Source organism: Sapajus apella, unplaced genomic scaffold (genome assembly GCF_009761245.1).
Source record: "Sapajus apella isolate SASKATOON/1434 unplaced genomic scaffold, GSC_monkey_1.0 scaffold121, whole genome shotgun sequence".
In the NCBI taxonomy this organism is placed as follows: Eukaryota; Metazoa; Chordata; class Mammalia; order Primates; family Cebidae; genus Sapajus; species Sapajus apella.
In genome coordinates this window covers 2,717,710-2,734,520 of record NW_022437061.1, presented here as the reverse complement: position 1 = coordinate 2,734,520, position 16,811 = coordinate 2,717,710, and the positions used below count along the sequence as shown (strand labels likewise).

General features: G+C 41.8%; 1 protein-coding gene across 1 annotated transcript in view; it reads right to left on the bottom strand.

Moving 5' to 3' along the window:
• Window positions 1-313: 313 nt before the first annotated feature.
• Window positions 314-16,811, bottom strand: part of PARM1 (prostate androgen-regulated mucin-like protein 1) — a 132,965-nt gene continuing 116,467 nt past the window's right edge. Inside the window, exon 4 of the mRNA XM_032261019.1 lies at window positions 314-654. Coding sequence (XP_032116910.1) covers window positions 633-654 — 22 coding nt within the window. The 3' untranslated portion in view covers window positions 314-632. The remainder of the gene's footprint in view (window positions 655-16,811) is intronic.

The window sequence follows — 16,811 nt, the reverse complement described above, 5'->3', positions numbered from 1 at the left end:
ATTGTGTTATTATTTATATTTGTTATTATTTATATTTTTTATTTTGGTTGTTGCATGATATCCTGATGTTGCCAAAACGATTCAAAGCCTTAAAAGGATTTATTGATGTATAAACATAATTAAACAATAGGAACTGTGAAATTCCGCAAACTGGGACAAGTACATCCATGGGAATAATGATTTTACACAAGAAAAAATATAGTATTAGAAAGCATAACAATATATACCTGAAATTTGAGTGTTACTGGACTGACAATTTAATTTTCCCTTATAGTGTATTGTCCTTTTGGAAAAATGACATGGAGCCATTGTAGTCTTTTTCAAACAAAGTTTAATAATATACCCAAGAGGGACAATTTCTGCTGCATATAAGAAATAACCCCAATTAACAATGACTTGAGATTCATTTCTCTTTCTCAAAGAAGTCTGGGGTTAGGCAGTCAGTCAGGGGTTGGTGTAGTGGCCCCATAATGTCATCAGAGCCCAGGCTGTTTACTGTTTATTCCACCTTCTTAGTGTGTGGCTTCTTTCTTACCTTTACTTCATAGTCAAAGATGGCTGCTGGAGTTCCAGGCAACACAGTCTTACTGTAGCCAGCAGTTTGAAGTAAGGATGGGTTCACCCATTGTCCTTCAAGGAGATTTCCTGTAGGTCCTAATACAAACATATCTATTTATATCTCATACCAGGATGCAGTCACATGACAATTCTAGCTGTAAGGAAGGTGGACCAGTAGTCTTCCATCTGAGCATCACAGTGTCCCTCCTAAATTTGAGGTTCTGATACTAAGGAGGAAGGGAATATGGGCATTTTACATCAACTAACAGTTTCTTCCACAAATGACCTCCATAACAAACGGATTTGTTTCCCAAGGATAAACAAAAAAGGTTGCTTTCTAGTATAATATCAATAAATTTTATTGCTGAAGGTGAAGAGACCAAAATGGAAGTATAAAGTCGTACTACTTATGACAAAGAATTAGTACTTATTACATAAATCACAAGAATCTTATAAAATTGTCACAAAGTTAATGATAAATATGTTTAAAGATTATTGGTAAAATTCCTTTATGAATTGGTTCCATTGTGCATTGCTCAATATCAATGAAATGGAATGTGGAAGCAGCTACCATCATGAGAGGATAATAATGGTAAATATTTTAGTCAGCAGTCCTATAAAACCACAGGGATTTAGAGTTTTAAATTAGCTCCTGACATTTGTCAAGTTATATGTGAAGGAAAATTGCTTGATAATTTTTTGTCTGATCTATTCCTGAAAACCCATGATATACATGTTTATTCTTTTAGTTAGGAATAACTTTGTAAATCATGCTGTATATAGGAAACATACATGGAGATTAATACAGAAGAAGAATCAGCCATGTTTATCTCAGGTAAAAGAGATTCTGTTGAAATGTGAAATCACGCACCATTTTATTTACATGGAATAGTTGGTGGTCAGGTGGGCCACAGGTTTTAATTTTACAGGGAATGGTGAAAATTGTAAATATAAATGTGGTTACCTAGTATTTTATGTTCAATGCATTATTCAAAACGTTGGATAGCAAGTAAAATCTACTGATGGAAGGTGGAGCACAGATAGCCGAGGCATGTGATGGTGATGCAGTTGTTGAACATTTAAAAAAAATTTATTTATTATACTTTAAGTTCTGGGGTACATGTGCAGATTGTACAAGTTTGTTACATAAGTATACATGTGCCATGGTGGTGGTTTGCTGCACCCATCACCCTGTCATCTACATAGGTATTTCTCCTAATGCTACCCCTCCCCAATCCCCCCACCCCCCCGCTATTCCTCCCCCGGCCCCCCAACCCCCCGGCCCTGATACGTGATGTTCCCCTCACTGTGTGTGTGTGTTCTCATTGTTCAACACTCACTTATGAGTGAGAACATGTGGTGTTGGTTTTCTGTTTTTGTGTCAGTTTGCCAAGAATGATGGTTTCCAGATTCATCCATGTCCCTGCAAAGGACATGAACTCATCCTTTTTTATGGCTGCATAGTATTTCATGGTGTATATGTGCCACATTTTCTTTATCCAGTCTATCATTGATGGGCATTCAGGTTGGTGTTAAACATTTTAATAGTGATGAATTAGATAATATGCAGCCAACACCTTGACTTTGGCCTTGTGAGCTCTTAAACAGAGAATCTAGTTGAGCCTGCCTGGATTTCTGACCTACAGCACCGTTAAGAAATATATGGGTGTTGTTTTAAGCTGCTGTGTTTGTGGTAATTTTTTATGTAACAACAGAAAATTTAACACAAGGTGTTCTAGAAGTTGGGAGATAAACACTAAGAAAATTCAGGGGCTCACAAGATTAATGAGATTTTTGGTCTAATAGTCTGAGGCACACTGAACGTTCCCTCCAAAGTTAGGAGAATATTATTGCATCTTATACTTTCCATTACCAGGGAGGAACACAATGCTTCATAGGCATCGTTGATTTATAGAGGCAGCGTATTATACACTTAAGAATAATGTTTCAACCCATTTACCCCTGACATATAAGACTTCCAACTTTGTGTGGGGCTCAGGCTGTGAGACCCTTTCTGTACTGGATTGACGCCTATTCCAAATATGGGTTTGCCTTTTCTGTCTGCAGGGCTTCATCCAACACCATTAAGCCAAGGACTTAGAGTTTGAGCTATAGCATGGGACCCTATATAAAACCGCAGTGGACCAAGACACCCATTATATAGCAAAGGAGGTGCAGCAGGGGGCGTATGGCCATGGTATCCACTGATCCTATCAAATATCCCACCACCTAGAGGCTACTGGACTGAAAGAGACTAAAGCAGTTTGTCAGAGGCCCAGCTGACATGCTGTCTTGGAAAGGATGCCTTGTGCAGAAGGGACACCATCCTCTAGGATGTAGTACACACTCCAAATCCGTATACCTATCATTATACGTGTTTTCAAAATGTAAAATATATAGATCTGGAAAACATGAGGTGAAAGTAGCAGTGACGCTACTTACAGTCAGCCCTAGTGGCCCCTTAGGGAAACTGTGTGCTTTCTTTCTCTGCAACTCTAGGTTCTGACATTTTAGTGGCCTTGGTTTTTAGAGGGTAAATCATTTCACCAAGGAACACAAAAAGATTTTTAAGGTAAGAACTGCTGCTCAGTTACTTCAAAGAGCTCGTCCCAGGAGACCAGTAGGCAAAGAAAGTAATCGCCATACTTGCAGCAATAATTGACCCTGACCATCAGCTGCTGTTGAACAAAACAGCAGCAGAGAATGATATACTTGGCACCCAGGTGATCCACTTGGTTTGCTCTTGGCAACCCTTTTCCCAGTTTTGATGGTAAATGAACAAATATAGCAATCATGGCCTGAGAAGGTCATTGTGACCAGTGAGTTGCCAATGGCCACCCTAGGAGTCTGTCACTTCAGCAGCCTAGCTACCTAGATCAGCAGAGATGCTAGCTAAGAGCCAAGAGACTCTAGAACTGGTGGTGGAGGACAAGGAAGATAACTGTCTGTTACTGCCTTGGAATCAGCTGCAATGACAGGAATGGTAGTTTCTCTCATTAACTTCCTCTTATGAGTCCCCAAGAATACTGGAATTTTCCCAGAATTTATTACATGAAATAAGTGGACCTAAATGGTGCGAAAATTTGTCTACAGTGGAGGTCATGATGTGCCACCCAGAGCTCCCCTTCTAGGTCTGTTTGTTAATACCCGCAGCTGGCAGGGGTATTGGTGGCACATAGTCTCAGTTTAACTTCCTTTCTGGTACTTGCCATGGAGTGGAGAGAGCTGGCTTGCCTGAATTTATGTCCCTAGTGGGGTGAGGAGACAGGTGAACCTGTGATACTCACCAACCTGAGACAAAGCTGAAGGGGCACCTGAGACCCAGAGCTCCTCACAGGATTGGCTGAGACCTTTGCTGCAACCGTACTCTGCAGTTCCAACTTGCCCTCTGCCAGGCCTGCTTCTTTCTGTCCCTTTCAGGTGCTGATCCGAAATTCACTTTCCAACAGGCCTCCTGCATACAAATCTCCACTTTGGAGAATGATCCTTAGGTTTCTGATCTGTGAGAGGTTTTTGCCAATTCCACTGGAAACAAATGAAGTAATCACTTTATGAAAGCATGTCTGGCATTGGATACCTTGATTTTCAAAGTTGGAAATTTATTTTGTGTTGTCTAGCTTTACTATGCAGAAATGGTATATCAGCTTTATTTAGAATTTTAAAAATTACTACCAAGGTTGAAAATATTCTTACATATTCATTTATTAGTTACATTTTTTCTTCCACAAAATGTCTGTAGGCATGAATATTTCTGGACCTGGCCTTTTAACATCATCCAGACCAACGACTGTTTCTTTCCTACCTTTCCTACTTCTTTTACATGGTGCACAGCAGGTTTTGAAGCATGCTGATCTTGTTTACTGTCAGGGTTTAAGACACTATTCCACTCTTCAATCTCCCAAATTCCTAGAAGGGCCTATTAATGAAACTGGGTAGAATACTGGGTTGAAAACATGCTAAATGTAAATAGGTTTTTTATTAAAGAGCAATAAACGTACTTCATTACACTTCTTGCTTGTTTAAGCTTTTCAGGCTTGTGACTTCAACTTTTCCAAGGCTGGGATATTTACTCTGGATGTAGAACTACATATTTCAGGACTAAATGTGCAGACAAAACACTCAGTATTTATGATCCTGTATTGGGACCCTTTTCACACTGACAAAAAACTTCATCTTTCATCTGACTTCTTAGAAAAGATTACACAGGCTTAAGGATGTTTGGAAGTCTTTTCAAAAGTCGGAAACACTTTTATATCACTCCAAACTATTACTGACATTTAAAAACTTGATTATGCAAAGAACTTCATCTCTAGGACATGGAATTACCAACTGCCAAAAATAACTAAATTGAGACCTAGAATCTTTTCCTAGCTCTGAGAGAAGTGATGTTAGTAGGATTAGTTAACAGGCCAGAATACCCATTTTGAGCAAAGACATCGTATGTGATTAACGGTATATTTGGAAACAGGCACCACCTGACTTAGGATGGTTTAACTTGATAACTTTAATCTTTATAGGCTTATCATAAGTAGGGCTTTAATCAAAACGAACAAATTTTTTATTTATGATTGCCTTACAGCTGAAACTGATGTGCTCTCAGAATAAAGTCAATAAAAGTAAATAGTGATAAGACAATGTGATGTGCTAATTTGAGAGGTGGAAAAATTGTGATGATATGGATTCATGATTGGCTAAAGAACATGACCTTGAACTAAGCTATAAATTTTGGCAAGGGCAGTAATTATCTCTTTTTAAAACTCTTACAAACAGAACTTGTGAAAGCATCACAAAAATGCGGTAATGGAGAAAAAGATTGTTTGAACATTCCAAAAGAGAACTGATTGTCAAATTACCATATTTCAGGGCAAGCTGAAAGGGTTGATACAGAGACATAGAAGCCATGTCTGGAGAAGTTAGCTGAAGTCTTTGAAAATGAAAGCTACTGTTCAAGATGGGTATTTAATTTTTGAAAAGGAAGCAGGAGATCTCTGTAAGAGAAGTAACCTGGAAAACTCCTCCCTTAGAATTGACCATTCATCTTCACTAGCTTATCAATGGAAAATTTTGCCCAGGCAATCCAAATGTTGAATATTTCTAGGTCCCTGGAGCAAACAGAATTGCTGATTCTGACTACTTAGAAACCTACCAGAAAAAGAAGGCCTCTTTAGTCCACTGGACTTACATTTTCAGGAATTAAACAATTAGCCTACATCCTTCCTCATCACAAACATTTTCAAATGTAGATTTATATCATGTGTTTGGTTTTACATACAAATATGTGTATATCAAAGTGTGTGTACGAAGAGTGGGGGTTTTTCTTTTCATGATTGTTTGGCATTTTAATGAAGCAAAATGGATTTTTAGGAACAAAATTCAAATTTATAAAACTTCAACTTACTTAGCTGTCATCTGGAAACTTTATTATAAATTATTTGTCAATGAGATCTATATTTCTAATTTCAGTTTATCATTCCTTCTGAGGCACAGAGAAAGGAAAAGAAGAAATTAGGGTTAATGAATGTTGAACACTAGGCACAAAGAATCTTATTTAGTCCTTATAAATAACACTTCCGGGTAAGACATATCATCTGTATTGTTTTAGGTGAGGAATTAGAGGCTATGGGAGATCGAGTTATATGCCTAAGGTCATTAAAGCTAGTAACTGGCAGAACTGAGACTTAATGGCAGGTTTATGATCACATGCCAATTTGCTAATTATCTATCCAACAAGAAGATAAAGGTATGGCGTGAAATTATTAATTTGAAAGTAAACATTGTTAGTTTAGGCTAGGTGTGGTGGTTCATGCCTGTAATCCCAGCAGTTTGGGAGACCCAGGTGGGCGGATCCCCTGAGGTCAGGAGTTTGCCACTGGCCTGACCAACATAGCGAAACGCTGTCTCTACTAAAAATACAAAAAAAATTAGCCAGGTGTGGCGGTAGTTGCCTGTAATCCCAGCTACTTGGGCAGCTGAGGCAGGAGAATCACTTTAACTTGTGAGGCGGAGGTTGCAGTGAGTTGAGATTGTGTCACTGCACTCCAGCCTGGGTGACAGAGCAAGACTCTGTCTCAAAACAAATAAACAAACAAACAAACACATTGATTTACTTTGTTTTATCCTACAATATGCCTAGCTCAGGGCTGGGTACCTAGTAGATGACTGATGGGAAGGTGAGGAGATAGATGAAGAATGGACTTGTGGGGAGAGAGATCCAAGATGGCTGATCACTAGCAGCTCGGGGTTGTAGCTCCCAGTGAAAGCGCAGAGAACGAGAGGATGCCACACTTTCAGATGAATTTTTGTTGCTCAAGCACCAGGGCACCAGGAGTTTCCCAGCAGAGGAGCCCCACGGGCTGCCAGCACGACTCTTGTGGCCGGCGAGGCAGTTTTGCCGCTGCCTTGGTGCGGCGGTTCTTGGTGCAGAGTCAGAAAAGCACCATCAATCTTAACGCCGCTGTTTTGGCCGGTGCAGTGGGTTGCTCAGATTTTAGCACCGGGAATCAACAAGTTGGACGTCCAATCAGAAACCCAACTATAAAGACGGTAATTATAAAGACCACAGTTGGATAAATCTATAACGAAGGGAAGAAACCAGCCTAAAAAGGCTGAGAATACCCAAAATCAGAATGCCTCTCCCTCTACAGGGGATCACAGTTCCTCATCAGCAACAGAACAAGGCCTGAGGGAGAAAGACTGTGTTCCATTAACAGAAGCAGGCTTTAAAAGGTGGATGATAAGAAACTTCTGGGAATTAAAAGAACTTGTTCTAACCCAATGCAAACAAACTAAGAACTTTGAAAAAGGTTTGATGAAATGCTAAGAAGAATACACAATTTAGAGAGGAATATAAGTGAATTAATGGAGCTGAAAAACACAACACGAGAACTTCGCGAAGTATGCACAAGTTTTAACAGCTGAATTGATCAAGCAGAAGAAAAGATATCAGAGGTCGAAGACCAACTTAATGAAATAAAATGGGAAGACAAGATTAGAGAAAAAAGGATAAAAAGGAAAGAGCAAAATCTCCAAGAAATATGGGACTATGTGAAAAGACCTAATCTACGTTTGATAGGTGTACCTGAATGTGACGAAGAGAATCAATCCAAGCTGGAAAATATGCTTCAGGATATCATGCAGGAAAACTTTCCCAACCTAGCAAGGCAGGACAATATTCAACTCCAGGAAATACAGAGAACACCACAAAGATATTCCTCAAGAAGACCAACCTCAAGGCACATAATCGCCAGATTCACCAGAGTTGAAATGAAAGAGAAAATACTGAGGGCAGCCAGAGAGAAAGGTCAGGTTACCCATAAAGTGAAGCCTATCAGACTCACAGCAGATCTCTCAGAAGAAACTCTATAAGCCAGAAGAGAGTGGGGGCCAATATTCAACATCCTTAAAGAAAAGAACTTTCAACCCAGAATTTTACATCCAGCCAAACTAAGCTTCATAAGCAAAGGAAAAATAAAATCTTTTGTGAACAAGCAAGCACTCAGAGATTTCATCACCACCAGGCCTGCTTTACAAGAGCTTCTGAAAGAACCACTACAAATAGAAAGGAACAATCTGTATCAGCCTTTATAAAAAATACCAAAAAATAAAGAACATCAACATAATTAAGAACTTACATCAACTAACGGGCAAAACTGCCAGCTAACATTAAATGGTAGTATCAAACTCACATATATTATTATTATCGACTAAATCCCCCAATCCAAAGACACAGACAGGCAAAAAAAGCCAAGACCCATTGGTATGCTACATCCAGACCCATCTCACATGCAAGGATACACAAAGACTCAAAACAAAGGGATGGAGAAAGATTTACCAACCAAATGGAGAGCAAAAATAAATAAATAAATAGAAAGCAGGAGTTGCAATTTTTGCTGATAAAATAGACTTTAAAGCAACAAAGATCAAAAGAAGCAAAGAAGGATATTACATAATGATAAAAGGATCAATGTAACAAGAAGAGCTAAAGATCCTAAATATATACGCACCCAATACAGGAATACCCAGATATATAAGACTTGTAAAGAGACTTAGACTCCCACACAATAATAGTGGGAGACTTCAACATCAATATTAGACAGATCAATGAGACAGAAAGTTAACAACGATATCCAGGACTTGAACTCAGATCCGGAACAAGTAGACTTAATTAACATTTATAGAACTCTCCACTTTAAATACACAAAATATACACTCTTATCAGTACCACATCACACCTATTTACAGGTTTAAATGAAATATTGGTTGGCTGCTTGTTAGTTATTTTCTTCCCTCATTTTTTTTTCATGTCTCTATTATTAAACACAATTATAGGCATACCCATTTTTAGACTGCATTCTAGCCCAGGCAATAAAGCAACACCCCTGTTCTCTCTTCCTCTTCCTCTTTCTCTTTCTTCCTCTCCTTCATTCTTTTTCTTTTTTTTTTTTTATTCTTTCTCTTTCTTTCTCTCTTTCTTTTTCTAAAAAAAAAGAGATGGGGTCTCAGCCTGTTGCCCAGGCCGGAGTGCTTTGGGATCATAACTTGAACTCCTGGGCTCAAGCGATCCTCCCACCTCAGCCTCCTGAGTAGCTTGGATTACAGGAGCAAGTCACTGTGCCTGGCTTTTTCAAAAAAATTTAACTGTAGATATTTTTTGCTTGTTTGATTGTTAGGCCCCCTGACCCATCTTCACCTTAGTTACAGTGACTTTTTCTAGATTCCTTAACCCAAAAGACTCCATGTTTAATTGTCATAAGCTGGTACCCCACTTCTCTGGGGCTGTGACTTATTTATGGCCTACCACTTACATTCTTTTTACTTTTTTTTCTTTCCTTTTTTGTTTGAGATGGAGTCTCCCTCAAAAAAAAAAAAAAAAAAAAGAACGGACTTGGGAGCTGTAGCACTCAGGCTCCAGAGTCAAATCTGTGGGCGAAAATCCTTGATTCACCACTAACCAAACAGGTTACCTTGGGTGAGTAACTTTTACTTCCTGGTTGTGCCTCAGTCTCCTCACCTGGTAATGTCGTGGGATCCTTGGGTATTGTTTTGCCAGCTGGAAACGTCTGTGGCTGGTGACACCTTCTGCTGAGTATTGCTCATGCCTGCTGGGCTTGTTCCACCCACACTGCCTACTAGGCTGTGCTTGGCTCATGCTACTGGCCCAGATCCCATACCTGCCAAAGGCAAGCCAGGCATGGAGCTGCAAAGAGTGTGTGGATGAGTGAGTGCAGGATCTGGTCACTGTGCACAGCCAGGCATGCTGACTGTTGCGGCAGGGCAGGCAGCTCCAGGTGCCAGCACAGGTGCCAGCCCCGTGCAAGGCTGCAGCTGGACTAGATGAACTGCATGCAACTTCTTCTGTGGACATCTGTCTCTGGACAAGGGGAATGTGGTGGTGCCCAGAAGCTAGGAGATGCCAGGAATTGCAGGGCCCCAAAGAAGGTGTCACAGTCCTGGCTCAGGGAGCCCCTAGGCCTGGGATCCCTGCAGGGCCCTAGCTCTTCTCTCCTTCTTGTTGCCCGCAGTGTGGGGAGGTGGCAGGATATTTCAGCCCTGTTTGTGTTATGGCTCTTTCAGCTTTGCCATTTGGCTGGTCCTGAGTTCTTGTCCTGCATCCAGGAAGAAAGAGGTATGTAGACTACTGGAGGATGAGCAAGACAGACAGGAACTTCATTGAGAGGCAGAACAGCTCTCAGGAGACCCACAGTGAGTAACTCCTTTCCACAGACTGGTGGTCCCATAGAGTGTCCAGCTCTCACTAGAAAGGAGACCTGCAGTGGGTAGCTCCTTTCCATATGCAGGTTGTCCCGATATCTGTTGGACACTGGCTGAATCCAGGGTTTTTATGGGCTCAGAAGGAAGGAAGTGCATGCTGATTTGTTCATGGATGGCCATGGGTGGGCCTGGAGAAAGTATCATAAATTCTCACTCCTGGCCAGGGACTTCACCTGGAAGTTGCAGCTGGACCCCAGGCTTCAGACCGTCCCTGGCTTGAAGGTAGTATTTCACCGGGACCCACCCCTTTCAGCCTAGGAAGCTGTCTGTCTCCTGCCTCAACATGCCATCCATGGTGCCCAAGCTGTTCCTGCTGAAGGGTGTAGGCCTGCCCCAAGCAGCCCCTCAGCCTCCCTCCGATGCTGGTTGGCGCCCAAAGTCCAGAGGGGGCCAAGGTGGCAGGGGGCTGCTGTGTCAGTGCTGCTCTGAGCACGTACACATCCAGCCAGGTTGCGACAGTGCCTGGGATTGGCCATAACTTTGCTCCCACCTGGAATGGGCATCAGGAGTGGGAGAAGGCACTTTCAAGCCTGTGGGGAGGGGGAACTTCCTGGACCCTGGAAAGCACAGTGATGATGCCTGAGTCTGGAACTGTGGCTGGGTGTCTGGGAAATGCGGGGCTCCTGTCCCACCAAGTAGATAAGGATTTGGGCTCCCCCCTGTTCCCAGCCCTGCCAGCTCCGCAGAGCACAGCCCCAGTCATGTTTCCCCCACTGCAGCTAGCACCTACAGCAGCTGCTCCAGACAGGCCACTGCCGCCTTCAGTAAAATGGGGATAAAATACCTATCTTTTAGGGTGGTTGTGAGGATTGAGTTGATCCTGGTAGAACAGGATGGCACATAATAAGTGCTCAGTGAATGTTAGCTTTTTTCATTATGATTAATCGGATTCTGTTACACTGTGGCTGTGTTTAACTTGAATAAGCCTCAGTTTCCTCATCTGTAAAATGAGGAAAATAATTTACCTTACATGGCTATTTTATTTGGCAATAATATGCTTTTATTATTGCCAAATAAAATATTTTATTATGTTATGGATCTAATGAAGTAACATTTGTAAATTTGCTCTGTGCCAGGTACTATTCTAAGCATGCTGTAGGCATTGATTCATTTAACTTTCAAAACAGTCTAATAAGACATGCCATTCTGATTCCCATTTTACAGATGAAGAAACTGAGGAAACAAGAGGTTAAACAATGTTTTCAGGGTCACACAACTGGTAACTAGCTCAGCTGAGATTCAAACTCAGACACAGTAGCTCCACAATAGTCTAAGTTTATGATTACTGCTCTGTGCTATGGATCTAATGAAATAACATGTGTAAAGAACCTGTCCAGTTCCTGACATATGGAAGAAGCTTAATAGATGTCAGCTCTTTGCCTATCTTTTCAATAAATACCATTTGAAATTCTCATGGAATGCAAAATGATATAAATTTTTCAGCTGGCCTACATGGTTTACTAAAATGTCCAATTTTATGTAATAGTGGCATCCCTATACTCTTGGAGGGCACACAGAAATGTATGAACACACCTTTCTCTGATTAGGCCCACCTTGGATCATCTTTTCTGTTGACACTTAGAAGGTCCAGCTAGCAAGACATTGACATGCACTCATGTGTGTACAGTGATATCCTACAGAGCAGCTGTCAATGATGACAGTTTGGAACAGAACAACTGGAGGGCAGAACTGTGTTTCTAATGACTGAGAACAAGTCATGGAAATAAGGCAGCCAAAGAGCTCATGTCTGACAGTGGCACGCAGCTCCCCACACCACTGTTCTGGGGTCCTTGATGGGGATACTGTAAGAATTGTAGGTGGTTCAATTCTATGCCATGCAGAACTGTCCTGAGCAAATCAACCTGGACTATTTCATTCACTGTAGCATTTGCAGCATCCTTGACTCCCAGATACTAAATGCCAGTAACGACATTAAAAAACACAATTAAGAGATGCTGCCACACTTCATTGCCCTGGGGGAAGATGTGGTGTTATCACCCCTGCTGAGAACTGCATCCTGTGGGGCCTTTTGGGTTACCTTTTGGGTTTACCTAGGCATATGCGTAGAAGGTTGTGTCTTATGTATTATCTCCCTTCTCAAAACTGGGGGCAGTATCCTGGCGTTCGCACCACCTGGGAGGTTATTACAAATGCCAATCTCAGACTCCACCTCAGAACTATGAGTCAGAATCTGCATTTTAACAAGGTCTCCAGTAATCTGCATGTGCATTAAAGTTTGAGAAGCATTTCCATACTGGGTAGAACATGGATTTTGGAGTAAGAAGGCCCAGGGTTAAAATTGAGACTCTGACTCTAACTGGCTGTGTAACCATGGGAATGTCACTTAACCTTTCAAGCCTCAGTTTCCTGCTCTGTGAAAAGATCTTAATTCTTCATGTGTAGGCATATACAGGCATTCAACAAACGTCATTTCTCTTCTCTTCAGCCCTCCTTCAGAGAACGTAGTCAAGAAAACCACTTTAGCTCTTTGGTTATCATTCGGGAATTATTACCATAAGGTAGTGTACCAAGATGAAGAAAGATGACTACTGTCTCTCTTTTCCCACAGTTAAAGACATGCTATATATCAACTTCCAGTTGTGGCATTTCTGGGCATGAGAAACACTGGAAGAGGGGCTGATCTGGGTGTGGCTGGGGTTGGAAAAGTCCAGTACCCCTGGTTCAAACAGGTCAGTTAGGAGGAACAAATCAAATTTCCCATATGAAATCTGGGACTGATGGCAAAGGATAGATGTGCAAAGGGAGAGCTCGGAGAACCAGTTCGGGCTGAGGAAGTCAGTTAGGCAGACAGCGGGGCATAAGCAGCAGAGAGACATCTGGAAATAAGGAAGAGAGGAATACACTTATCAGGAAACTCTCAGATCCTTTGACCTTATCCTCTTCTTGCTCCTGGTGTACTCTGCACATTGCTCTACCAAGGTGCCCATTATACTCTACAGAATTATAGACTGTACTGTTTCATTACAGATTGAAAGCATTTCGAGGATGAGTTTTTGAGAGGTCATGTCTTGTTTTATTGTTTCACCTAGATATTGTATGCAGTGTCTAAGAAAGTGTCTAGAATGTATAAAAGAATATTGTTTGTTAAATGAGTGAATGAATGTTTTGCTTCCAATGCTGTAATTTCCATCACAGGCCATTTCTTAGGGAAATTCATGGGGCTTTTAGGAGAGCAAGCATTGAGACTCTCTGTGAGCAAATGCATCCTTGTTTTTGCCTGTAATCAGGTAGCAGCCTGGATTTCCCACCATCCTTTGTCTTCTTGCATCTAGTGTCTCAAGCCTATGCTTCTCTATAGTGGAAGCAAGGGAAAAAGGATATAGAGTTGTCAGAATTTTCAGTCTATCAGTTTTTCTTTGCTCATGGTTTTGGCTATGGTTACATTGAGAGTCTGTTACTTTTCAAGGACCAGCTGTTTAAGTTTCTAGGAGATCAAGGAGGCTAGGAAAGAATGATTGTGCCTTTCTTTACTGAAAAACCACCTGCCAGCCCCCTGGGATTGCTCAGATGGTCAGTGCCCCAAATTCTTGCTCAGGGATTTACCTGAACTCTGATAGATGAAGCATTGAAACTGGCCTATAGGAGATAAACATGAAATCCAACCTCCTCACCCTTTGGATGAGAAGACAGCAGCCAGGTTACACTGGAAACACTTAGAAGGGGACGGGTAAAGGCCTCAGGTTGTGTTCCCTTGAGTAGGGCTGCTTGATGAACTTGGTTTCTTTCCAGAAATGGATGTTCAGAAGAGGGATGGGACAACCCCTCAGATAGTCTCTGGGCCTCAGGACATGAGATTAATTGTCATTGAAGATTACTCAGCCTATAAAAGTTAAGTGTATTTCATTTCATTGCTTATCAGCTCCAGAGCTTGTTATCAGTGGCTCAGTAAAAGCATCTGCAGCCTAAAATTTCCTCATGGGAGGGCAATGATAGGGGGATTGGTGAGATAGGGCAAAGTAGTGTGTGTACGAAATGGCTCATGGCACTTCTAAGTTGAAAGTGAATACCTTTAAGAGAACCTTGCGCTTCCTCTCCCCATACTTCCTGTCGTGTCTTTTATCAACTTCTGGCTGTCTGAAGGATGCATAGGTCTTTTCAGAAGAGCTCAAGCAGAGATAGGAGAGCTGGGGGGAGTTGGTGGGCAGATGGCAGTGTGGAATGGCCCATGGCTCTTCAGGGAGCAAGCCAAGTGATGACAATGGCTCTGAATGTCTTCCCTATTTTCTCCCTCACGTTTTCTTTACTTCTTTGGTAAAGGTGGGTGAGGTGGGCTGGAAGGATGTGGGAGGAGAGAGAGAAAAAAAAAAAACGCAATGAAAATAGGAAGGGGAGTGTATTTGGAACATTATATGAAATGTGAGCTGGTCTTTCTTTTCAGTGGTAGAAACATTATTCAGTTTAGTAGCTCCCTTTTAATTTTCTAGTACCTAAGTGCTGGCCACATTTTAATGGCAGATTTGAGTCATGCTGCCACGTAAAAACCAGGACCAAATGAAATGTCAACTGAGGACAAGAGGAACATGCAATGTTTAGTGGAAGACTAAAGTTATAAATACCAATATGGTCTTAGGACTAGGGGTAAAAGGGAGTTTTTAGTAACTGTGCATATTCTCTTGCTTGCTTTGATATGCATATGTATGTGTATATATAAATTAGCTCTTCTTCTGTCCTTTCTTATCCCCCTCTGTCCAATATAAAGTGAATTAAAGTGGCTAACCCTATAATCTGGTATCAAAGGAAGACTACATCTGAACTAGGAAAGGCATGAATATTCCCAGAGATAAAGCAACATATGGAATGATGTGTCTTTCTTTTTAGGGAGAAGGTGTGTGCATCCTCAGTGTGTAAGGAACAGTTGCATAATGTTATGGATAACATGTTGTTGTTATTGACTTTTTGCCAAGTTCTCATTTGGGTAAGAGAGGTGGCCAGTGATCATTCACATATTTTTAGCTCAGCATTATCACCTTTTCTAAGATCTTTGTAATACAGAGGAGAAGCCAGAAATTACATGTCTCGTAATTCTCTTTCCCTTATGGCTCTGCCTAGAGTTTGTCTATGAGAGGTTCTCAGACAAGATATGGAAGATGGAAAAAAAGGCAAAGCCATTCTTCTTCAGAAACAGTTGCCATCAGATGTGTGGGCAGGTGTGACTTTCCAGTGAGCTCTTCAGAACTATTCGCTTTACTGTTGTAGCCTGAGATGGTGGCAGTTTTCCAGAAACCCTAGCATTTTAGCTGTTACCTGCTCATGGTTTCCCTAACCTTTTCTCCTGCTCTCTCCAAGTCTGTATAAGAAACTAAGTTATATGTGAAATCTGCAATTTTGCATTAAAACTTTATCATCTATCCAGAAATACATGGAGCAGTGTTTCTGTTTCTCAAATCGAACCTCTGAATATCCTGGCACAGGGGCTGGCAGTGAGCATTTGTCTCTCACACCACCTGACAGCACTTGGCTTGTGACTGACACAAACTTTTCAACACTCTTCTCAGTGGTGTTTGTTGCAGCAAATTCTGTCCAAATGCCCAAGGAGAAATCGCTAGTGGGAGAACAAGACAGTAGTCTGGACTGCCTCATTACAGCTGCTGCGTGGATCTGGTGACAAGGAGAGGGTCGGCCTGGAGTGCCCTGCTGTTGAGCTGGTGGTTACTGGGTGAGTGACCTTGACTGAAAGTGCCAGAGTGTAGATAGAGACAAGTCAGAGTCTGCCAGGTCATCAGTTCTGAGGACCCCACTGTTTTCAAAAGATCCCAAGCCACTGCCCTGACAAACATGAATATGTAAAGGCTCGCAGAGCTGCCCAGTTGTGGGTACCCTTAAAACAGGCCCTTTGGGCCACGCTAGAAACCCTTCTTCAGGGAGAAAGCTGCTTCTGCATTGGGTGCCCAATGTTGGTCTCAGGTTATCTCATATGACTGGGCATGTTGAATGGGCAGCAGCATGTACATGTCAACAATCTCTGGCATGGAGTGAGGATTTGGCTTGGGAGTGGTCCAGAGCATGAACCCTGGAGACCCACGGTCCCATTTTAATTCTGACCCACCACTGTGTGATCTTGGGCAAGTTTCTTCATCTCTTTGGCCCTTAGTTTTCTCTTCTGTATGATGGAGATGTGAATAATATCTACCTCATAAGGTTGTTAACCCATGTAAAGTTCTTTTTTTTTGAGATGGAGTCTCACTCTGTCACCCAGGCTGGACTACCTCAGCCTCATGGGTTCAAGCGATTCTCCTACCTTGGCCTCCTGAGTAGCTGAAATTACAGGCATGTGCCACCATGTCTGGCTAATTTTTGTATTTTCACTAGAGACAGGGTTTTATCATGTTGGTCAGGCTGGTCTCGAACTCCTGACCTTGTGATCCTCCCGCCTCAGCCTCCCAGAGTGCTGGGATTACAGGTGTGAGCCACTGCACCCAGTCAAGTTCTTAGAACAGTATCTAGTTCATAGTAAGTGCTAT